The following is a 26,253-nucleotide window of genomic DNA, read 5'->3' as shown; positions in this document are numbered from 1 at the left end:
GTCACATTTCAGATTTTATATATTATAATGAGAAAATTATCTTATGTGCCATTTATTCATCTAGCAAGTATTTATTGAACACCTATTCCATTTGAAGCATTGTATTATGTATCACATTATCCTGTAGAATACCTTAATCCAAAAAAAGGAGATATCAACGCACAGTGTGAGTCACTGAGAGACATGCAAAGATGTAGTCCTTACCTGCAAGAAGCTTATATTCATAAATAAAAGACATAGCTTTGCTCTTGCAGAACCAGTAATCTAATTAGAATTGGAAAAGTATACATGTGTCCAAAGGCCACAACTGAACAAAGTATGCAAGGTATGCAGCTGATCAAAAATAAATGTATTGCAATTTAATACTGATCCTGATGAAATGCAAAGTAGTGGGAAGGTGATCAACATCATAACTTTGCAGCTTGGTAAGGAGGGAAGATTTGTGGGAAAGAAGTGAATTGGTCCTGGTGATGAATAAATTGTGGAAATAGCTTGGTGAAGAGAAAAGATGATTCCTTGAGGAATAGACAGTTTAAGCAAAAGAACAGGAACAGGAACAAACAATGTTCAGGGAATGTGAATACAGAATGGGAAACAGTAAGATGATGATCCTGGCCAATGTGAAAAGGTTATTAGAATAGTGTCTAAATTGAAATTGACCAGGTATTAGAAGAACCAAAAAAAAGAGAAAAAGAAAAAACAACAGAAGGCCAGTTTACATAGGCTAAGAAGCTAAGCTTTGACTAGAATAGTAATATAGAGCCAATGTGCATTTTGATCAGGAAAGGCATGGTGAAAATAATGTTTGAGAAAAGATTATCATGTCAGTTTAATTCCACACTGTTTCCATGAGGATGGGAGGCAATAAATGGGGATGGGAATATTAGAGAAAACAGGTATGAAGCTGCTTCAAGTAAAGGAGCATTGTAACTGAGACAATGGAATTATGGATAATGCATTGTTTTATTGGACTTTCAAATGGTTCACTTCAACATGACTTAAATTCTATTGTCATTTGTTAATTTCTTCATGTCAAGAAATCTCAAAAGCATTTGAAGAAGAGTACAAAAGCACATTTACTTCTTTGACTTACAAGGCATGATTCTAAAGCTTTTATATTTCCCTGTAATTCTTTCAACTCTGACCCTCTCTCTCTCCATTCTAGTTCCTTGGAGAGTTCTAACATGCAATGACCATTCATTAGCACAAAAAAAAAATCTCTATTTACAATGTTGCTAAAAATAATTTTTTTTATTTTTTAATTTTAATTTAATTTTTTATTTTTTCTTGTCACAAACAATCAAATGAAAATTTCCTTATGTCACCTTATGAAGAGGATGATATACTATTTTTTGAACTTCTAAAGTATCTTTTCCCATTACTTACTAATGGCCTGGAAAAACTGGGAAATGGAGAAGCTTCAACTTCTTCTGTATTCTATTAATGTCATATTTGGATAAGTGTTTAGTACATCCTGTTGTCTTTCTTTGAAGTGTAGTTAGGGAAAGTAAGAGTATAACACTTAAATATATATATATATGTATATATAAATTATAGTTTATTATTTACAATGTTTGGATACGTGAAATATATTTACTCATGGTCTCTTTACCCTGAACTTCATTTACAAGGAAATATATAATGGAGAGGGAGGTAGAGATATTTTCAAAATATTATTTGCCAAAGCAAAAAGAACCAAGCTTAGTTCTTTTGAATATTTCCCTATTTTCTCATGTCTTTCTTGATAAATCTAGGTGCCACACATTATTGGTCTTTGTAAATGGAGCTGTGTTTGGCTTTCCTATTTCCATTTCTGCAAAGTTGCAGAGTCAGTCTTCATTTAAAAGTGACTTTCTATGTTGGCTCCTACAGGTTGTCAATGACTGAAGACTGTCTCTCCCAATCCATCCTCTTACAAGCTTTTTTTTTCCCCCATAGTACTTTTTTGATCAAATATTGCTTTTCTCAGGGTACATTGACTTTTGTTGCTTCATCCCATTGTGGGTCAAGGAAAGAGATTTACATACTGTTTGTAAGGTTGCAAGATTCATAATGTTTTCTATTGCTAAACATTTCCCCCTTGATTTTCCTGTGCATGCATTTTGGATTTGTGGTTGCACAAATATGCTACACACACTATTTTGTGTTGTGTTAAAGTCATAATTTTCTCTCAAATTTTGACTTGGGTATTTAGAGGAAATAGGATGAAATGGGAAGATATATGGAAAGAAAAGTTTCCACTGACTTTATTTAAACAAGTTATTATATCCACAAGTCCACTGGTGATGGCTTTGGCTTAGGAGTGGTTGGACTTCTATTGGGTTTATTTAAGAAATGACATATTTTCACTGCCTTCCTTCATTCTTCTTGATCCTAAAATGATGTATTTTGCAAATCTGTAAAACTGTGATACCTTCCCTATGAGATCTGTATTCAACATCCAGTTCTTCCACTACTAGATGTTCAGCATTGGAAACTTACTCAAACTTGAACCAATTTCTTAATAGGCCAACTGGAGATAACAGTTGCACTGCCAGGTTCAAAGGATCACCCTTAGGATTAAGTCCCATATTTTAGTTCATTGTACTACTTTGCTCATAGTTACTCAGACTTAAAACCTTAGTCATGTCTACTCACTTTCTTTCAATCCCTACATATAATCATCCCTTCCTTCCCACCCAGTCTTCAATAGAATGACTGTGTGTGTCTATATTTTAGCCTACATGTGAAACTAGTATTTGGAAGTGGTGGTTTGTGTATGGGACAGGATGGTGATTTCTTTTCTTCCCCCAATGTCTTCAATCTTGTTAATTCTATCTAGACACTATCCAATCTCTTCCCCACCCCTTTCTGCTTCCATCTTCATTGCCATCATTCTAGTTCAGGACCTCATTATCTCTCACCTTGACAGTTCCAATAGCATCCTAACTCAGCTCTCTGACTCCAGTCATCATCCCTTTAATCCATCTTGCACACCAGTGGTTTCCAGATTAATCTTCCTAATGCACAGACCTGACCATATCATTCCCCTGCCTATAAACCTTCAATGACTCCCTGTTGCCTATTGAATAAAATTCAGACTCCTTAGCTTGTTGTTTAAAACCCTCCATAATCTAGCACCAGCCTAACTTTTTGGCTTTATCTCTTCTAGTCTACATAATGTTGCTTAAACCTAGTTGGACTACTTATCATTGCCTAAACACAGCCTTCCCTTTTCCCCTTACGTACCTCTCCCCTTGCAAATACTATGAATGCTTCCTTCCTCATTTTCACCCATTGAAATCCTACCAAGACTCCAAGGCCAAACTTCAATTCCCACTTTGTCTGAGAAAAGTTTCCTGTTGATTCCCAAGCAGAAGTTATTTCTCATGCCTCTAAATTTTCCTAACTCTTTGTTTCTCAGTGTCCTAATCAGAGTTTATTCTATAGTATAATTATTCACATATATTTCTGCATCTAGCCTATGAAATCCTTGTGATCATAGAAGTTTTCATTCATATTTATGCCCTTTTCTTTGCACATAGTAGGTGCTCAAAACATGTTTCTTGAATGCTCAAGGAGATACAGAAACTGAGAAATGAGGAAGATACAGCAGCTAGTGATTTATTTTTTATTTATATTGAGAAAGTGAGGAAGAAGCACATTCAGTAGTAAAGGCCCTGATTTTGGACTCAGAGGAGCTGTATCACTTTCCATCTGGTTGACCTTGGATAAGGTATTTAATTTTTCTAGGTTTTGCTTTTGTTTTTTCTCAGCTGTAAAATGAGAGGGTCTCTTCTAGCTCTAAATTCATGAATTATGTTCCTCTAATCCTTAATATTAATAATATTCTCAGTTTTCACAAGAAAAAAAGAGGCATACCAGACCCAAAGAAATAGAAATTATCAATTATTCTATATATCATAATCAATCAATAAATACTTATTGTCTAGTTTGTGCCCAGAATTGGACAAAAATATAAAAAGATGGAAATACAATCTGATACAAAAAGAAATAGAAATAATACTACCATAGGAGCTGAAAATTATGGGTTCTAATCCCAATTCTCCCATTAACTAGTTATGTGACTTTCTCAGAGTTTCAGGTACCTTATTTATAACAGAGCAATGGGGACTAGATGAGATTCTATGATTTGTAAGGGTCTTTCCAACTCTAAAACTCAATAATTAAATAAGGACCAAAATAAACACTAAGTTGAGGATCAATAATATCCTTTGGAAACAATAACTCAAATATATAAAGGTCTTAAAGGTTTTCAAAGTATTTTACATACCCCTCCTCAATGAATCTCTGTAACTGTTATAAAGGAATTTGTATTATGTATCATCTCTATTTTACATGAAGAAATCAAGACAGAAGTATCAAATGAAATCCCCTATGTTTATATAATTTTCTTCTGGTGGCTAAGTCTAGTTATGCATTTTTTTTACCCAGCCATGTCATTTTTTGAGGGATGTATATTACATAAGTCTCCTACAATGTTTATGAGTTTGAAAACTTTAAAGGAAAGTGCTTAGCACAGTGCCTTACACATAGTCCTTACTGACTAAAAGACAAGTTCACCCTATACACAAACTACCATCCCTCCCACTTCTACCAAATACAGGTAAAGGTAATAAATAGTATATTTATAAAAGAGTTAGGACTAGAGTGTTCTGGATAGGAGACTGCAAGAAATGAAAAGAGAAAACTCAGCTTTACAAGACATCAATGAAAAATAAATTTGTTGAATTTAAAAACTAGAAGTTATATAGCAAATGGTCAGTAGAGTTGGTCAAAAAGACTTTCAGGATTCCAGTGTTTGGCACAGAGTAAGCTTTTAATAAATACATTCACTTATTCATTGATTCATTCCAACTAATGGAAATGACTTAGAAGAGTTCATGGCAGCAAAAATCCATTTATTTGGCCATGTTGATTTCTGAAAAAAGAAAGCTTCACTGCCCATTTATTTCCCACCCCCATTTCTATTGTTATTTTCACCCTTTATACTTGTCCCTTGAAGGCATGGGCTCTATGTTGTTTTTCTTTTTGCTTGGAACATAGTAGGTGCTTAATAAGAGTTTATTGACTTCATTTAAAGAAGCATGAATGCTGCAGTGAGTGGCCATTTATGCCAGAGTAGGTTTTATCTTCTCTGTGATTTGACATTTAGATGGCCCCTACTTCATCTCAAGAATGGCATCATTCTTTATTTTACTTCAAAACAACTGAGACCGAATTCTAACTGTTGCCCCTCTAAAGCTCAGGTGTCCCATTGGAAGCCATAAGTAAATACTCAGATTAAAGTGAATGTCAGTGAGTCCTGTGCCTTAGTATAACTATCAAATTAATGAGATAATTCTCCAGAATTTCATTCACAGGAATTTTAAAAAGTGTGATCCTCGAATATTTTTAGGATCCCCTATTTTTATTTGTAATCTTACTAGTAGCTTAATACATTGGACTCACTGTTAACCAAAATTAAATATGAGATTAATTTTTATGTTAGATCCCTTTTTTAATGTTCAAAACCCACAGAGAAACAAATAAATTCCCAAACTACACAGTAGGTCAAAGCTTTGTTGAAGGCCTTAAACATATTTTAACTAAGAATTCCCACTTGAAAGTTTTCAGATTTTCAGTTGCTAGTCTGACCAATGTCACTTCCCTGATTCATAATTCCCAGGATTCTTTTTTGCCCTACTATAAAATACACTCTTATGTCTGACATTTAAAGTCCTGGATCCAACATATTTTTCCAGATTGACTGCACTCCTAGTCATGCACTCTAAATCCCTGCCAAACTGATCTGATTGCCATTCCCTGAATAAGACACTTTATTTCTCAACTTTGTGCCTTTGTATAAGCTTACCTGAAATCTTCTCCTCACCACCACTTCACTGAACACTAGTTACTTTCAAAGAACAACTCAGATTTCAACTTCTATAGAAGGCCTTTCCTGAGCCACTGAATCCATAGGAACAACCCATTGGTTGTTAAATAATTCCCTTCCTCTACTTCCTCCCCCCCAAATTGCTTTGGAGATGCTTACATATAGACATATAATAATGTGTGTACATTTTGTTTCCCCCAGTAGAATGAAATCCTCTTAAAGACAGGAGCTATCATTTTTTTCATCTTTGAATCCTCAGCTTACACATTTTTGACTCTCAATAATTGTTGCATTGAAGGAAAATCACTTGGCCTATTTCTCATAGAATGGAGTCTCAATTAACTTTTGGAATACTCATGAAGGTAAAGAGTTGCTTCTTTAAGCAACTCTTCCCTTATTAGCTGGTAATGAGTATGTGTTTACAAACATAATCTCTAATGTGTATTGGTATCTTTCCCACTGAAAATGTCACTACTGGGCTGTTTCTGGATTTAAAATGGAATGGCTGTGAGTGGCAAGAGAGTCATCCAATCTATTTAGCACCATATACTTGGGAAGCTTGTGGTTTAGTTTCCCACTATAAATCACGTTTCCTCAAAGCAATCATGTAAGGTAAGAAGTATCATTATCCACTATTCCAGATGAGAAAAGTATGGCTCAGAGAGATTATCTCTTTTATGCAAATACATAATAACAAGTGCCAAAACTCAATCCCGATCAGATTCCAAGTGTAGTGTTCTTATCATTAGGCAATATTGCCTTTCTTCTATAGGATCATCACAGAAATTTGACTATTTCCAAACTGGGTGCTTCTTTTTTTCTTTCACTTGTTCATATATTTGGCTGATGATGAGATGATGGCAGCATGAGCTTCACTATTCTCTGTGGCTTGTTTCATGGCTCAGCTTTGTTCATTTCTCAAAGGACACACATTATCCTTTTCCCAAAATTGCTCTAGAAGAGACATTTATCAGGACAAGAGTCAAATTATATTCAAAGCTCCTACCCTAAGCCTTGAGTTTTTGATGTAAATAGGGTGAAGAGAAACCTTTTCTTATTCCAAGGAACATCCCCTTATGTTACCTAATAGTGATTAAAAGACAAGTTGTCAATTTGCTGTACCCTTTGCTCCTATCTTTCCTTCTGCCATTTTTCTGAATTTTTACACGCTCCCATTTGCATCTGTGTTAATGGTACGATACTGGTCATATAAGTATTGACTCTTGGCCATATTGTGTTACAATCAATTATCATTCATTTACTAGCTTTTAGGCATTGTGCTAAGCACTATGGATTAAAAGGCAAAATTTAAATTTTCCTATTTTCAAAGCATTTACATTTTATCAGAGAGATAATGTGTACTCACATAAAAATATAAGGAATATGCCCAAAATGAATTTAGGATAATTGTCAGGAAGGGAAGTAGGAAAGGGAGCATCATGTTACAGAACAACAAATTTGCCAATTTTGGTGGACCATGGAGTTTATATCGGGAGAGTAATCTGTACTAAAGTTGGAACAAAATAGTAAAGAGCCTTAAATGCCCAAAACCAGATTTTATATTTGATTCCAGAAAGAATTAGAAGCCATTTAATTTTAGAAAATGAATGATATGGTCAGAACTTCAGTTTAGGAAAATTACTTTGGTACTTGCATGGAGGATGAATCAGAAAGGATGAGGTTTGAGGTTGGGAGTCCAAATAGGAAGCTATTTCAATAATTTATGCAAAAAAGGGGGATAGTATTCAGAGAAAGGGACAAATTGGAGAGATAATATAAAAAAGCAAGAAAATTTAGGCTCTAGGTAACTTGATATTTGAATAGTTCTTAAAGTTGCAAAGCACCTTATTTCATCTGAACCTCACAATCATCCTGAAAGACAAGTTGTCCACTTTTTTTTTTCCACTTGAGGAAATTGAGGCTGGCAGAGATTAGGTAACTTCTGATTTATTCTTTATTGAATGATTTGTTGATTCTGCCCAGGTCTTCCTGACTGCAGGACTAGGAAGTGTGGGCAAAATTAAAGCCACCCATTTGAATTTAACAGCTCTTATTGAAAAGGTTTAGAGGACAGAAAGAAGTCAATATCTAAAATGAGACTTTGAAGTTATTTATGTATTTAAACTCTTTAGGCAATTTTTACCTTATAATTAATCAAAAGATGGTTTACCTCTCAATGTTAAAAATTTTACATAGGTAACCTAAGTCAATTATAACTTCTTAGTTGTTTCTCTTGGCCCTAGATTTTTGGCTCACTATTTTGTCAATAAATGAATGATAGCTGAAACAAGAACAAGAGAAACTAGAATTAGCCTTCTGGGAAGGTTTTTACTGATAGCCCTTTCTAACCTTAAAAAAGCCCTCAAGAATTGACCTAGCATTTCACTAAGGATACAAGAAAAGTCATATGAGACCTTGGCTTGAACAGATCTCTAAATACCAATCCTCATGTTCCTATTAACTTTACTGGAGAATAGCAGAACTCAATCAATCCAGTAGTTCTTAGTCTCTCTGTCTGTAAAGTGATTACACTATAACCAACAAATGGTTCCAATAAAGAGTAAATGTTACAAGTGATTTCAAAGTGTTAAAACTATAAGTCAAACTCCAAAATTCTGGTTAATTCTCTTGTGTGTGTGTGTGTGTGTGTGTGTGTAGATTGCTCTGTGCATGTATGTGAGAGAGAGAGAGAGAAGGCGAGGAAAGAGAGAAAGAAAGAGAAAAAGAGAGGAGAGAGAGAGCGAGAGGAAGGGAGGGAGAAAGAGAGAGAGAGAGAAAGAGAGAGAAAGAGAGAGAGAAAGAGATAGAGAGATCTCTATCTGAAACATGAACAGAGAGAACAAATATTAATTGAAGTAAGTAGACCATTAGATGGGATTTAGAAATCATTTTCTATATGTACTTCCCACTGTCATTGTTTGTGTTTTCAAAGGTCAATTAAGGATTTGATAAATTTGGATTTGACCTTAATTGCAAAGTATCTGAGACAATGTAGAATTCTCTTATATATATAAAAAGTGAATATTACACTCTAGTTTTCTTCCACTTTTGAGAACTGAACCAGGGACTTTGAGGTGAAAGGGGCCTTAAAAATCTACTCCAAACTGAAGTACAGAGAAATCCAATGGTTTATCTTAGATCAAATAGCTAAGTAGTAAAAATCAGAACTAGACTCCAGATTTCCAAACTCAGGCCAGTGTTGTTTTTGCCATTGTTTTAAGGTACTTTTACCAGAGAGGGAGGAGGGGAATGAGGAAGGTACTATATGTGTGTGCATATATATGGTATGTATATACATGTATTTGTATGTGCATTAGGCGTTTACCTATTATCCATACATAGATTCATAGAGAGATAAGATATCTTTATACATACATAGACAGATACATAAATAAAATAGACAAAGAAACAGACTAGTATGCACAAATACAGTAGAAAGATCATTTCTTCCAATACTAGAGATATGTAATGAACTAAGTTCTGAAGCTTTACTGAGACAACCCCAATTCTTTACTCCATTTACAAGTAATTAACCATAATAAAATATTGACACATGGGAAGCTCCTATTGAAATCAAATGTTGACTTGAGTTATAGTAGTAGTTGATGTGGACCTTAAGTTTGTGTAGGTAGTACCCCCCAAAGAACTCTGGTTTTCAAACCAAGTGAAATCAGACCTTGAATTAAACAAATATTTTTACTCAGAGATCATGAGTCTGAGAGTTTGGTTATAAACAGCACAGGCCTTGCAGAAATATATTTGGGTTCAATAACATCTATTTTTACCAAGAAAAACTATACCCTAGAAAGGAGATGAGGGACCAGTTTGGAGTTTATTTGACCCTCTTCTTTGCCAAGTCAAGGACTAGTTTCGTGGCTTTGTTATTCCTGTTCCATTAGCTCCCAAACTTCATTGAGTGGCAAAGATGGAAAAAAGATGTAAGTATCATCACATCTATTTCCACCTGGATGTGATAAAGAGAGAGAGGGAGAGCATAGTGCCCATTTATATCTATGTTGGGAAGAGGTGAGCAATTTGTGATAATATTTGGCTAATTTTACTTGATTCAATAGTCTCCTTATTGTACCCAGACATTTGGGATCTCATAAAAGTGCTTTCAATTGCAATTTGTCATTATATATGAAAGAAATATTAATTTACATTACACTTAAAATGTATTCAATCAAAAAATTATGTTTTGTGGGAATCAGATTATTTAACCTCTCTGAGGTTAAATCTAACTTCCTCTTTGAGAAAGTCTTCTTCCCATTAGATTTACACCTGCTATTTCCCTACTGGTCATATATGTTAGTCTTAATTCACTGGGCACTAGTGAATTTCCCCCTATTTTGCCCATACCTCCCATTCTTAGAGAGAGAGAGAGAGAGAGAAAGAGAGAGAGAGAGAGAGAGAGAGAGAGAGAGAGAGAGAGAGAGAAATTTCACCTCATTTCATTCATATAGATATATAGATATACACACACACATATATACTTAATCTTAGCATTATACAATTTGACTCAGAGCTGTTGTTCATAAGCAAAAGATACACACATAAGCATATATATTGTGTGTTAATATGTATATGTACATATATTTATACAAGAGATGAGTTTTACACCAATATATTTATTATTTATCTTATAGCATTCATGTTAATTTCATTTTCAGTACATCTTCTGATTATAATGGTTCTTTTTATTCTAAAAATAAGGAGACCTTTACTCTGCACAGATGTATGAGATCTTATTATATTCCCACTTACTGAGAATTCACAGATGACAAAGATGAGCACAGATTGCAACTTTCCAGCTTTGTAAATACTTCATGTCATATATTTCATCACACAAAGAGGCGAGTGTGCATTTTGAATTTCATGCAATATTACAGTAAATACTGTTAATGAAATGGTAAATGAAAAGCAAATATATATATATTATACATATATACATACATACACATATATATATGTAAGGTTTGTTAACTGAGTTAAATTTTGTCCAAGTTTTAATACAGCAAATGTTTAGCCTAAAGCATGATATGAACTTCAATTTATCAATCAGTAGAGCCTACTGTGAGCCAGATATTCTACTAATCTCTGGGAAACAAAAGACTCTGCTCTCAAGGAATTCAGTCTAATGGGGCACACTACATGTGTAAACAACTATGTACAAATAAGATTTATACAGAATAAATTGGACATAGACCAAGAAGGAAGACACTATATTAAGAAGTCCTAGGAAAAGCTTCTCAAAGAAGATGAGATTTTAGCAGGGACCTAAAAGAAGTCAGGAAAACCAAGAAGGAAAGATAAGGAGAAATGAGAAGAGGAAGTCAAAATGCTCTTGTATAGATACAGAATCTTGTATGAGGAATAGGAGGGAGGCTAGTGTCACTAAATCACAAAGTGTGTTTAAGACAAAAGAAGACTGGAAAAGAGAAGGGGGGGTAAGTTTGTTTTGGCCTTGGATACAGAGGATTTTATATTTGATCCTGGGGATGAGAGGGAGGAATGTCATGATACATACACTATCATTTCAGTTAAAAATATGAAGGTGCTTATTTTTCTATGTGTATGTTTATAGTGCACATATAGATTCATGAAATTTATATATATATATAACCTTTCATTGATTCATAAATAATATATTGTAACATTTCATGGATCAATATTGTCAAACAGGTGTTCAAGCAGGAATAAGGCACAAAGATAGCCTAGCCCCTGGTCTCTAGACAGAATACAAGGCATTCTATATAAAAATCAATGCATATGCTTTAGGCACAATTATTTTTCTCCTCCATTATCTCTGATGTATGTCCTGGAGCTTGTTCCATGTATATAATTCCCATCACCACAAAGAAGCCCATACTTAGGACTCATGGACCACACATCATTCAAAACCATATGCCAAATGTGCTCCAAGTAGAATAGATATGCCTTCTGAAAACTAGCTATGATCACAAAACATTAGTTTTGGAAGAATACCTGGGAATCGCCTATTAAAGCTGCCTTTTTTTAGACCTGAAGAATTCAGGTAAAGAATCCTCTCCCTGAGAGATAAAGTGATTTGCCTTAAGGCCACAATATACACTAGTGTGGCAAATGGTATCCATTACAAAAACCACAGAAAACATCCTTGCTCCAGCACAAAAGTCATTGCCCCCTCATCGTGCTTTTTATGCAAGGCTTTATGGGAGCTCCCTCTAGGAAACTTAAATCAACCCTGATTCTGAGGATGCTGAGCAAAACACCGTAACTTCCAGAAAACTCACTTCTTTTGCCTTGCAGAGAAGACATGTCTCCTATTTCTGAGAATGTCAGGAAGAAAAACTAAAGCTGCTGATTCTAACTTTCATTTTTTTTAGCCTTTTAAAAGAGCATCTTAAAATAACAGATGTGTGACTACTGAAAATTAGAAAGCTTCATTAAGGAAGACAAAGAAAAAGTATCTAGAATTTCCCCTTTCTTAATGAGAAGGTAAACTTTCACTGGAAAGCCTTGAGATGTTCCAGTCAAGATATAAGAAATTCTGGGCAAAACTCACATTGTTAAAAAATCATTTTGGCAAGGATATGACAGGAGATTGAAGTGACTTGTTTCTAAATAAGAAACTAATTACTTAACCACAGCTAGCATTTCACCCACAATCAACCACAGTCTGAAGACAAATACGGTTATATTTCAGATCTTATTTTCCATTCTGAATTAGGTATCTTTGTCTTAAAAAAAAAGTTCACATTTCAAACATTTCATAATAGAGAAGAAATTGCTAAATCATCATGTAATAATAAAAAATCACCATTTTGGTTTTTGAGCTACCTAGTCACTGAAATCAGAAAAAGGAAAAAACCAAACATCAAAGCAAAGTATCCAATTTCACTGACAAAGCTTGGAAATATCTTAGTATATCTTCATCAGAGTCTCTCAAAAGAGCGTATGATATAGAAGTTTGTCAAATCATACTAGAACCAAGTGAAAAGGTGCCGCTATGCCAGTAACTAAAACTACAGCCTATATTTTATGATTATCATTATATATATTATATAGCATTATGTAAATGCATTATTTACAATCTTTCTGGCATAATTGATTTTTCTAGAGTGGTGTTGGTCAGTTTTCAGTCGTGTCCAGTTTTCTGTGATCCCAATTGGGATTTTTTGGTAGAGATACTAATGTGGTGTGCCATTTCCTCTTCAAGCTCACTTTGCAGATGGGGAAACTGAGGCAAACTGTGTTAAGTGGCTTGCCCAGGATTACACAGCTGGTAAGTGTCTTGAGCTCAATGCTCTATCCACTATACCATCTAGCTCCCCCAAGTCAAGAATATTTAATTTCAGATTTTTGTCTGATTCTGATAACTGAATGTTAGTTTCAATTGTGAGACATGGAAGATACTGGTACAGGACTCCCCCGCATGGCGTGCCCCCATCAACAAAGGCCTTGTGCACTATGAGCAAAGCAAATCCCAGTAGTACAAAGGAATGAGATGCACAAATCTAGAGATGCATCTCCATCCCAAATATTCCAATGGACTATGTGCCTGACCTGGGGTAAAGCCTTCCATCCTAAATTGGACTGATAAGCCACAGCTGAAACGCACTGCCTTGACCCCAACACCATGATGTCATTTGATCCTTTTTTAATATGGACAAACAACAATATGACTTCAGGCAACTCAGGCACTTACACTTTACATAATTGGAGCAGCTGTTTATCTAGTGAGTCACAGATAGGTTACCAAGCTGAATTAGGATTCAGATCCTAATGATTTTCTATGTTGACGAATATACCATACTTCCACTCTTGTGGAGTGTAACTAAAAAAGGGAAGTTTAGTGGATAGAGAATTTGTCTGAGTCAAACAGGACTAAGTTCAAATGTTCCTCTGACATTCTGATTTGAGCCCTCTCAGCAAGTCACTGAGCTCAGTGCTTCAGGTTACTCACTAAGGCTATAGCTTGCTGAATAACTGCAGACTTAAATCGGTAAAATCTTAATCACAAATTCAGACTCCCTTTTCTAAATCTCCCCAAAATTAATAATGTGCAAATTCCATAATTTCACTGATGTTGAATGCAGGAGCTCCTACACTAGGAAAATCACAGATTCCTCATATATTTTCATAAATAATCTAAGTTATAGGCAGTTAGGTGGTGCAGTGGATAGAATGCTGGACTTGCAGTCAAGGAAGACCTGGCCTCACTTATTGACTATATAATCCTGGGCCAGTCACTTAACTCCATTTGCCTCGGTTTCCTCATCTATTAAAGCAGCTAAAAAAGGGAATGGCAAACAACTCCAATATCTTTGTGCTTTTTGCACAAGGTGACAGCTTTCTCTTAAAGATTTAGCTGGGCTCTTCATGCATCAGTGACAAAGTGATGCATCTGACTAGAATGTCAGATTTTTAACACATAGTCTTTACGTTTTCACTATTGCAAATGGATTTGATTTTTTTAGGGCTTTATTCCTCAAGTTCCCATAGTTTGAAGAACACTGAATTCTGTCCCATCCACTCAAAACTACTTTGTTGAGTTAAATCTCACTAGGGTTCCTTATGATATTTCCCTTTTATTGTTCTTTCAATACAATATCTGTCTTTTGTCTTTTAATGGCTCTCTCTCCCCCTGGAATTATAGTGGCAAAATGCTCCATCCCTCTCCTTACTCCCACTCCCTCACTGGGTCTTATTAAGGTTGTTGTGAATGACTGGCACTTTTCTGCTATCAGCAATCAGTCCTTCTCAGTGTCAAGTGAAAATTTTCTAAGCCCTACAGTTTCTTTCTCCCCCATCCTTCCCAAATTATACAGATGGATGATAATGGGAAATCTTCCACATAGAGAATACTCAAAACCTCTTGTAAAACTTCAAGGCTCCTTTCCTGTACCAGACCTGACTGTCAATCCAGTTTATCAGTGAAGGACTAATCTCTGCCTGTTAAGTCTTTTTCAGGATTTGGGGTGTAATGCTCTGTTGCTGGCTTGACTTTATCTTGTACCCAGTGGCCTTTGCTTATGACTTTAGGCTCTTCTTCAAAGAAAGATTTCAATCAGAAGAAGAAGCATATTTTCCTCTCATAATAACCAACTATTTCCTTGAGAGTCCTTTGTTACTTTTCTATAAAAACAACAGCTAGAAATGCCTCTATCTCTACAGCTAAATGGAGATTACTTTCTGTCTTGATTTGGACTGAGATATTTCTATGGGCTGCTTTTGAGATCTCCAGAGAGCTCTTCTTTTCCAAAATGCCTCAGTACTCCTTCAGGAAATTCAGACTAAAAAAAATCAGTCCCTCTGTTTACCCATGTATAGGGAAGAGAGGCAGAAAGTTATGAATATAGAATTTTGCCCATTCTTTGCAAAACCTCTTAAATGCTTCAGGATATGATTTTGGGAATAAATATCTTCTATGAATAAGATCACCATTCCTGATGACTAATTTTCAATATTAAATTAGGTTTTTTTGTGTTTGCTAATTGATCTTTTCCACTCTGCTTTAGTTGTGAGGCAGAGGTGAACAGAGAAGATTCTTCCTGTATTTTCCATGCTCTCAGTATATGCAGATGATCTCATTGAGATTCTCTTGAATTTGGCCCATAATATGTCCTAGGGTAGCCCATAATCTGAAATATTCACAGTTCCTACACAGGTGAAGTTAAGGACACTTTCTAATCATTTGTATGCAAGTAGATTCTACACATTTGTGGTGAGTTTCTGATAAACACTTAGGAAAGCACACACTAGACTTCATTATTCTAAGGTGCTAACTGCCACAATTAATGCAGTTTGTATATTTCACTGTGCCCTTGCAGAAATTGCCTCAATCAGCACTATAGAGCATTTATCTCTTCCAGGAATTTGGCAATATAAATTTAATAACCAATTTTTCTTATCCAAAATATGTATTCCAAAGATTTCACATTGACAAAAATATTGAAGTCCTTATGGAATTTCCATCTTCAAGCTCACAATATGATCGACTTTATAGCCATTTGCATTAGTCAGTCAGTCAGTCAACAAGAATTGATTTAGTGCTTACTATATACTTAACGCCATTGTACTAAGTGCTGAGGTCACAAAGGAAATTAAAAACATGACCCCTGCCTTCAAGGAGCTCACATTCTTTTGGGTAAAACTACATTTATCTATGAGACATGATATGTACAGTGTAAATGGAAGGTCATTGCACATATTTAATGATTCCTAGTCACAAAATAACTTAAAAATATCTTAATCCATCCTTATAGCATTCCCATGAAATGTTGGTCTGAATGGAAAGTAATCTCAAAAAAAAAATCATTAATAATGGGAAGCAGGAGGAGGAAAGACTGAAAATAGGATTTGAGCCAACTTTTAAAGGAGGCCAGGAAAAAAAAGAGATGGAAGTGAAGAAGGATATAACATGGAGATGGAAGATGGAGTATTAGGATGCAAAGAACAGCAATTTGGCCATTGTATCATAGACTATGTAGAAGCAAGTAAGGTTTAAGAAGACTTGGAAAATAGGAAAGATGCAGGTTATAAGGCTTTGTATATTTGATGCTGTCAATGATAGGGAATCATTTTAGTTTATTGAGTATAGGGATGATATGATTTGCAATTTAGGAAAATCACTTTAAGCAACTGAGTAGAGGACAGAATGGAATAAGAAGAGACTTAAAGCAGAAAGACCAATTGAAAAAAGCTACAGTAATCTACACCTAAAGTGAAAAGGGCCTATATATACTAGGACTATGACAGTGTCAGAGGAGAAAAAGGAGCATATGCAAAATATGTTATAAAAATAGAAATAATGAATACTAACCACAGACACATTCCACATATTATTAGTTCCAAGAGAAATTTGATGGTTGGATATTCTTTTCATCTGGCTTTATCTTTTTCTCCATAGATATTTTTCAGCTTTCTGAAATACTTTTCCCTTTTGATTACTAGATTCTTGGATTTAGAAGGCCTACTTCAAATCTTGATTTTGCCACTTTTTGTCTGGGCAAATAAATTAACTTTTTTGTACTTCTATCTCTTCCTGTATAAACTGATTTTAAAATATTTGCACTATCTGATCCACAAAACTGTTAATAATAATAGCTTTTATTTATGCCATCCGTTGTTTATAAAAGACTTTATCTAGTTTGTCTCATATATGCCACATAACTCTGAAATAATAATATGACTTATTATGCCCATTTTACAGATTAAAAAACTGAGACTCAAAAAGGTTAAATGATTTCTCCTTAATCAAACAACTAGCAAGTTTCAGAAGTGGGCTTCAAATCCGGGTCCTTCCTGAACCACAATGCAATATATTTCTAGTACTCTATATAGTCATTCTAATTGCAAAGAAAACATTAAACTCCATATTTTAAACATTAAAACAATAAATTTCTATCATCATTAATAATTATTAATATCAACTATAGTAATTATTTATCATATTATATGTTTATATGTGCTACATAAAATTATATGATTAACAATATTATTGATTATTTTGATTATTAATATTAAATTAATATAAACTAGAGGAACCACCATGACAAAAACCTCAACTAAGAGCTTTGGTGCTTTTTAAGAATATATCTGAATAGTGTGCTGAGTAGAATCTTCAAACCAAAAAAATTACAAATATCTTTGAGAAAATGTATCTGTAAAACTTGGACATGAGAAATTAAATTCATCTAAGATTTTCATGACATGTCTCATGGGATCAAGTTCTATATCTCTCTCTTAGGGGAAAAACTATGTTTAGTACCAATGCCTTTACATTGTATATGGCACATAATTTTTTTTCAAATCTTGGTGTCTGATATAATAATAAACATTTAGATTTATATAGCACACTGTTTTTAAAAAAGTACCTTATATAAATAACTCATTTGGGCCTTGCTACAACAACATGATTTATATTCTGGTTTTTGTTTGGTTGTTTTATTTTGGTTTTTTGGGGTTTGGTTTTGATTTTGGTTTTGGTTTTGGTTTTGAATTGAGAAATCATTCCTTCAGGGAACTCCCAACCAAGTTTCTGTCTTGTTTCTTGTTTCTGAGAGTGGCTTGTGGGAATTCAAGATTGGACCTTTATATACCACCTCTTGCTTTCTCTTATGAAGTAGAAAATGCTTGCAAATATTATTATCATCTCCATTTTACAGATTATGATAAAAGACCCCAGAAGAGTTGCGGTGCTTACTCACAGTTACACAGGCTTTTGGCTTAAATTCCACACAAATTTTCCAATATGAGAAACTAATACATTTTTTCCAGTATATTAAATGTTTCCCATGTCTGGATTTTTTTTTCTAAATTAGGTGGACTAGGTAATTTTCTTTAATTCAGTTTAATAGAGGGCTATAATCATTTGTTTTCTAGATATTCAGGTCACTTGAAAGTTTGAATTTTCATTTAAGCCATGAACTGCAAAGAATCCACATATATTTTATAAATAGCCTTTGAAAGCTATTTCATTTTCTTCTGTCACCATAGGCAAGATCTTTTTGTTTTTTTTTTTTTTTTTTTTTTTTGCTTTACATGTTCATTTGTAAAAATGAAAGAATATGCTATATTCTATTGGATCAGAATCTCTCCAACTGCCTTGAACATATCTAGAGATATCTTGGTATAGGCTTTATGGAATCAGATGAAATTATAATTATTGATGCTGAACATAAATAATCAGAGATTTGTCAGAGAGAATTTCAAGAATTTGATGCTGGGAAGAAGAAAGTTTATTGATTTTTTTTCTTGAAGACCTGAGTGATTTATACTAGTCCTATTTACCACTTGTGCCTGTTATATCACCTTGAGCCTGTTAGTCATTCGTATTTCTATCTACCATTTTTCAAATTTGAATCTTTCCTTTTTATTTATGGTATGGTTAGTTCTATTAGGGAAGCCATAAAACTCTTACCTGTGACACCTATGGGATCAAACTTCTGGAACAAATATCTATATAATGCTGGGAATAAAGAAAAGATTTTTTTTGCATGAAAAGTATTTAATTTTCCTAGATCCTCACTGATGGTTATTAAGTCAATATTCCCAATTCATTTCCTTTAAGTTCCAATGTGGAGATTGAAATCATTTGGCCCAAGATTAAATACCTGCATTTCTTTAAAGCTTAATGCTAAATAAAGTAAAGATACTATAGTCTCAAGGTTTGCAAAGCACTTGCTACACACTGCCCTGATGAGAAAGAATAAATGAATAATGAAAGAAAAGGAAGGAAGGAAGGAAGGAAGGAAGGAAGGAAGGAAGGAAAGAAGGAAGGAAGGAAGGAAGGAAGGAAGGAAGGAAGGAAGGAAGGAAAGAAGGAAGGAAGGAAGGAAGGAAGAAAGATTGCTGGGCAATTTCATAAAAGGAAGAGCTGAAGACTTTTAGCCCTCTTCTTCATTAATATGGTCACTCTCTCATTAACTGTGCAAAAATCAGGGTTGGTTTTTACCTGCCAGAGGCACTTCCTTTTCTAAGAATCTGGATTCAGGAATTTCCATAGTTTTATCTTCAGTTACTGAGAGACTGCTGACAGTTGATTTAGCGATTATTTGCTAACCTAATTAATAAATTTTGCCTTTGGGGCTTTTCATTGGTGTTATGGCAAAAAATTAAAGATTGTTTCTTGTGTCTTGGACTTTAAAATAATCTAAGTTATCTCTGGTCTTTTTAGTAAATATTTTAAATTATTGACTCATTCTAACTTGTGCTCAACTAAAATTCCAATGCCTTTTTCATTTACACTGCTAAAATTACCTTTCCCTCATTCAATATAAGTGCCTATGTATTCCATTTTATGCTTAAAAATATTGTTCTGGGAAGGAGTTCTGCTCTTACACACACACACACACACACACACACACACACACACACACGTTAAGATTTCCTAGTTTAGTGTGATATTCTTTGGGAATTAACATTGATTCTTCATGATCATCAAATTCTTGTCTAAATGTTCATAATGCATCAAATGAAATTTTTTCCAAGTGTTGCCAGGGACTGTCATTAATTTACCCACTATTTGCCAAATTTGAGAAGTCTACTGTCTTTATGGTCTCTAATAGTTCTCAAAGGTGTCATATAGTGACCGTAAGATTGCACCAATGGAATCCTTTGTGATTTTATGAAGTTTTCCTCATTCTTCCAATTAGCAATATAAACTTAGATTTGGAGACAACAGGCCAAAACTACAGAAAAAAAAATCCCCCTAACCTGCTCATGAGTAACATAAAATTCTAAAATAATGCTCCCCAATGTCTACCACCAATCTAAAGATTCCTTTTGCCCATTTTGATCAGGACTGCAGCTATCATATGTTCTTAAAATAATAGAAGGGAACATGATATGTTCCCTCTGTATGTCACTACTTTATGAAACATTTTAATTACAATTTTATCACCATGTTACAATTATAATGGCCTAGATATATCTAAAGTTTTCCCTACATATGTTATTCACTTAAATTTGATTTTTAAAATCAATCAAAATTTCAACAAGAGTAAAATTTACCACAAGACATTACAAAGTTGAGGTTGGAGATAGTGGTGCTTATTTTTGTTTCCTTTGCTCATAAAGAAAAATGTTCTGCAAGAGTTCTTGGAAAGGGATGATTTCTGCATAAAATTTCAGAATGCCTTCATTTAATAATCTTACTTATCCAGTCTGTTTTTGTCAGGATATATGCAAGTCATAATTTCATATTCATCTTTTTAAAAAGCAGCGAGAATAGTTTTTCTAAGTAGCAATTCATATGTTATATTCTCTGACTCCTATGAAGAGTTTAAAAAAAAATAACCACCTTTGGCTCTTCTGGGATGTTTTCAAGTCTAATATATGGCTTTCATATCAGAAAGTACATTTTTTAAAAGGCAAAGAGAAAGAAAAAAAAAAAGAAAAGATGTAACCAGCTCAGGAGCTTAGAGGCTATAGATTTACTAGGAGCACCAAATATTTCAGAGTTTTACACTCCAAGGTAGAAGGGCTTTTAAAGTTTGAACTTAATGCCTCTGGAAATTGGCAAGGTAGCACACTGATATTTTTGAGGAACCTTTCACCATTTGAGTGATGACTACTTAGAGATGCAGCTGTAGAACAGAACAGGCAGAGAAGTCAGGGCATGAGAACAATGAAGGAGTCAGCACAGCTAGAATGCTGAAAGAAGAGAGACATGGCCAGGAGAAAGGAGAAAGGGCAGAGATTCCAAATAAAATCAAAGGGTTAAAGAGAACAGGATTTTGTGCCTGAGCCAGAGAAAGATTTTTGAGGTGGAAAGAGATCTTTTGCAAGAGAGAGAAAACTTGGAGGAACATGATAAAAGCAAACAAGAGAAAAGGAAAGACCTTTAAGACAGGGAGGGCCAGGACCTGAAAAAGAGTTCTTACAGGAGATAGTGTGAAGCAAATAAAGTCAATCAGTCCCCATCTGAGATTCAAATATACCATAAACAAAAGTGAACACTTTTATCATGTTTTTCTGCCCATTTATATGGGATAGATAGTATAAAATTTGGGCATTCTGGGAAATTATTCTTCAAAAATAAATCCAGCTATACTGTTCATCATTGAATATTTTGAATTTATCCTTTCTTCAAGATATTTCTGAAGAGCTCAATTCTGATTTCTTGCATGTACATCCCACCTTCCATTGATTTCTGTATCCTAGGGAATATATGGATTTTCTCTGTTTCTGTTTCTCTCAGATGGCCAGAAGGAAAGCTATCACCCAAACAGTTCCTCTAAGACTTAAGAATTTAGAGGCCCCAAGAGAAAAATCCAGCAATCATATTTAACCTCAAACAGTCAGAAATTCCATGAAATCTGCAGGTATACCTGTGGCTCCAACTAAATCCTCTTAATTTGCTGAGAATATCCATTGGCTATAGCGAAATTTTTCAGCTTACTGACAGTTAATGCTCATGATGCTGTGATAAGCATATGTAAAGTATAATAGCAATGGAAACCAAGCTAGAGTTAGCCAGAATAATAGCCTCTTCCAGAATAATAGGATTTTTTCCCCTCCCTTTCCCTTGGATTCCTTTACCCAGAAACCAAAGACTATGAATGCAAACAACAAGCCACCATGCAAAATAATTTGCATTAATTGAGAGGTAAAGTGGGTAGCAAAGCAGCCTTGAGTTAGGAAGACCAGAAGATGAATCTTGTCTCACACAGACTAATTCTGTGATCCTAAGCAAATCAAGGCATGATCATATATTTAGAGCTAGAAGGGATTTTAGTAGACCCCTAGATTAATCCTCTCATTTGACAGATGAGGAAACTGAGTCTTAGAGAGCTAAAGGGAATTATCCCTAAAACACACAGGTAGTGAAAAGAAAAGATATTTTTTGAACTTAAATCCTCTGAATAGGTGGCACAGAGGATAGAGTGCCAAGGATATAGTCGGGAAGACCTGAGTTCAAAGACAGCCTCAGATACTTATTAATTATTTGATCCTAGGTAAGTCATTTAATCCTATTTGCCTCAGTTTTCTCATCTATAAAATGAACTAGAGAATGACAAACTACTCTAGTATCTTTGCCAAGAAAATCCCAAATAGAATCATGAAAAGCTGGACTGAAAACTGCCTGAAAAATGACTCAATAACAATAACAACAATCTTTGACTCCAAATCTAGTGCTGGGACATTCTAAGTCATGATCTATTTAATTGTGATAGTTCCATCCCTTAATATCTCCATGTCCCAAGTAACATGATATAATATTGGTATGGTTTTTAACAATTCCCTACATAAACAAATTTTAAATAAACATAAAAATGATGAATTCCAGTAACAGTATCCATTCACCACGGATGATCCTTATTATAAACTCTTGCAATTCAAAGGCTATTTGAGAGGCTTGTTTAAAGACTGAAAAGCCCACAGCTGAAGCTTCAAAGGTCTTATCCAAATCTCATCCCCAACCCAGTCAACTTCTGGCTATACAGAGCTACAAGTCTTTCAATAACACTGTAATAGGAAGAATCTTGTGCACAGCCAGAGAACATATCAAAGAGCCAGTTTAAAGAGAACAAAAGGGATAAATTACAATTACAATTGGGTTCAAAAAATTGGCCTTACAAGATGAAAATGGGAGAGACATGATTAGAGAGCAGTTTGGCTGAAAAGGATCCAGAGGTTTAATGGGAAAGCTCAATATGGTCAACAGCGTGATGTGGAAGCCGAGAAGGCTCATAAGACATGATGACATTGGGTAGCACAACTTCCAGCAATACAAAAGTAACAATTCTGCTATTCTGGCCTGGTTAGACCACATCTGGACCATTATATTCAGTTTTAATAGTCACATTTTAGCATGAATATAGAAAAGCAGGAAATTGTCCAGGACAAGGCAACGAGGGTGGATATGAGCATTGAGTAACTTGAATCCATGCCATGCATATGGTTGAAGGAACTTGTAATGTTAGCTGGAAGAAAAATCTCAAGAGATGGGGGGAATAGAATGGAAATTTCTTTAAATATTTGAAAGAGTATCATAAGGGGAAAAATTTTGATATGTTCTTTTTGGAAACAGGAAAGAATTATGTGGAAATTTGAAAGAGGTAAAATTGACTGAAAGTAACTTCCTCTTAATTAGAGTTGTCCAGGAGAGAAATGGGCTGCCTTTAAAGGTAACAGATTCTCTGTTATTGAAGGTATTCAAGCAGGATTTTGGATAGCCCTTTGCCAGGTACGCAAGGACATCCCCAGAACCCTAGACCAAAAACATCTGGAACACTCTATATATTAGAAGGGTTTTTCTTCTTGTACTACATGGGCATTGAGGGCTCTCCTCATATTCTGTAATTCAATGATTCTAGTGCATTTTTTTCTAACATTGTAGGCAGGAGGACAAATCAAGTTGTCATTCCAAAGGATGAAAGAGGAAATAGAGATGAGCTTATTTTTTATTTAAGAAAAGGAAAGGGGGGAATCCTTCTGAATTGTTGGGAGGGATAGGGAAGGATCATAATTTCCACTTATGCCAATCATTAGAAGTAAGACAGAACACTTTAGGATGCTTCCTTTTATTTTCCCCTTTGGAGTTTTTTCCTATGGTTGGTTTTTTCCTGTAGTTGGAGTCCTTAAGCCTGAATATTGTTTGTAAGTTACACATTAAAGAAAATCCAAAACCATCAGAGAAACAAAATAGATTTCTCTGAGGCATGTGGATAAAAATCAACAGACATCATAGGGCTTACCAGTACTATTCAATAAACTTATTGATCAATGTGGGTAAAGCTATATTTTCTTCCACTAATTCTGTGACTAATCCTCTGTTTGCTATGATACTGTTTTTCCCTCATCTTTTTTTTTAATAAAATAAAGCCCACAAATGAAAAAGTAGGCTATGACACTTCAAACAGAAATTAAAGTTGCAATGAACAATAGAAGATAATTAAATGGAAAGATTCTACCCTCCCCTTTCTCTCCCACCCAGCCATTTCTCACTTAAGAAGAGCCTATGTTATCTAAATTGTTTGAGCCACAGGTAAATGAGAGGTGATGGGGATCACTTACAGACAGCAGCCCCTGAGACAAAGAAAGAGGGTTTTAATTAATGTAGTTTAGAGGGAATGAATTTCTTGCAGAATAAACGGCCTGATTTAAGAAATATAAAACTGCTTCTTAAATTTGAACTAAAAATCTCTGACAGCACCAAGGTCCGTAGACACAATTGCCTGTGGGTGCTATAGCCCCCAATAATAGTGCCAAGATCTAGCAGGACCCAATTTGGCCACATATCAATGTACTGGAATTTCCTAGGGGAAAAAAGATGAATCCTAAAGACCTCTTAGCAGGTAAATAAAAAGAATATGTCCGCTAATTTTTTTATTTGAATTCATAACTTCTCAAGTTTATAATATATTCCATACTCCTTGGCTCTAAACAATCACTTTTTAAATCAATACATGTTAGTTTCTTCATAAAAACAAGCAGATAAGATGAAAGAAATTCACTAAATCTTTTTAAAAAGCTATAGCAAGATATTCAACTTCAAAATTCACATGGGGAAAAAGATGTCCTTTAGTCTATAGCAACCTGCCAAAAATTCTGTGTCTGGAGGGCAAGTCTGTCTACTTAATAAAACCATCTTATTTCTTGGTAATCTATTCTTTCTCTGGGTATAAAATGAAAAGAATATCATTTGCCTTTGCACAGGACAAAACATATACCTGGAATGCCCTCCTTCCTCATCTGGGCCTGTTATTATCCCTGCTAATAGAAAAAGATGCATGGATATTAGTAGACCTACCTCATGTGCTACCTGTCCTGGGAAACTTTTGTTCTTTCTAGTTTTTTAGAGTTCTCTTCCTCCTCAGATTCTCATACACTTACTACTTAATGGTTGACATGTTGCATCCCCACTAGTAGAACAGAAGATCAAGAGCAGGAAGAAGTGTTAATTTTTCTTCAGATCCCAAGAGCCTAGCACAGTGCTTTACAAAGCTGGCGCTTAATGAATGCTTATTGTATTGGTTGGATTGAAACTACAGAATCACTTCCCTGTGCCATTGGTGCACCCTGCCCACTTTGGAGAGCAGGTAGGTAGTGAGAAGAAAGCAACTCTTCTGCCAGTGAAACCCAGACAAGGAGCCCTGACAGCCATCTGGTAAAGAAGGAAAATGAGCCCCAAGATAGCCAAAGGCAAAGGTCAGGTTAGGAAGGAACTTTAATGATGATCTAATCCAACCCTCTCAATTTCATAGATCAGATCATGAAGTTAGGAAGGCATGAGTGGATTGCTTAGGGCCACGTTACTAGTAGGGTTAGAAGCCAGGTCTCTCCTGGCTCTGAATCTAGCACTCCATCCATCACACCACACTGCCTTTGATGAGACCAGGTTGAGGTTTGGCCAGCAAAGGATCATCCAACCACGTTGTGATCTAAGATACTGCTTACCGAGTAGAACGCCTTTCTCCAGGCGTTGTGCTTGGTTCCAGTGGGGTAAATGGTAGAGCAAAGGGTGAAATGAATGAATGCAGTAAAGAAAATACAAAGTACAAACATTGATGTTTTGTCTTTTGACGACATGTGAATGTACAAATGTTTCAGCTAAGGAGAAAAGGGGCTAATTTTAGATTTGTTCCTAGCCCTCTCCATGTGAATGGTGTCGCTGTGAGCCCAGCAACGAAGTGCACTGTGTTGTAGCAGACTGCGCAGTTCCTGAATGTGTCAACCCAGTCTATGAACCAGAACAATGTTGTCCTGTCTGCAAAAATGGTAAGACCATCCTGCACTAGCTTTTACCGAGGGGTTAGAACAAAGCTTTGTCAATGCCTTCCCAATGTGCACGCCTAGCCAAAGCAGAACCTTGAGTTCCACTGACTGCTTTTTTGATGGAGATGTGACTAGCTCATCTTTGCATCCCACTCCAAAATCAAAATCAGCAA

The 26,253-nt window shown here is 35.0% G+C and overlaps 1 protein-coding gene across 1 annotated transcript in view; it reads left to right on the top strand.

Annotated features, from left to right (window-relative positions):
* VWC2L (von Willebrand factor C domain containing 2 like) overlaps positions 1-26,103 on the top strand; it is a 31,420-nt gene extending 5,317 nt beyond the window's left edge. The window contains exon 3 of the mRNA XM_051990512.1: positions 25,954-26,103. Within this exon, the coding sequence (XP_051846472.1) occupies positions 25,954-26,103 (150 nt within the window). The remainder of the gene's footprint in view (positions 1-25,953) is intronic.
* Positions 26,104-26,253: the final 150 nt, after the last annotated feature.

The sequence above is a fragment of the Antechinus flavipes genome, chromosome 3, assembly GCF_016432865.1.
Source record: "Antechinus flavipes isolate AdamAnt ecotype Samford, QLD, Australia chromosome 3, AdamAnt_v2, whole genome shotgun sequence".
Lineage (NCBI taxonomy): Eukaryota > Metazoa > Chordata > Mammalia > Dasyuromorphia > Dasyuridae > Antechinus > Antechinus flavipes.
Note: the sequence above shows the minus strand (reverse complement) of the source record. Positions and strands in the feature narration are given on the sequence as shown.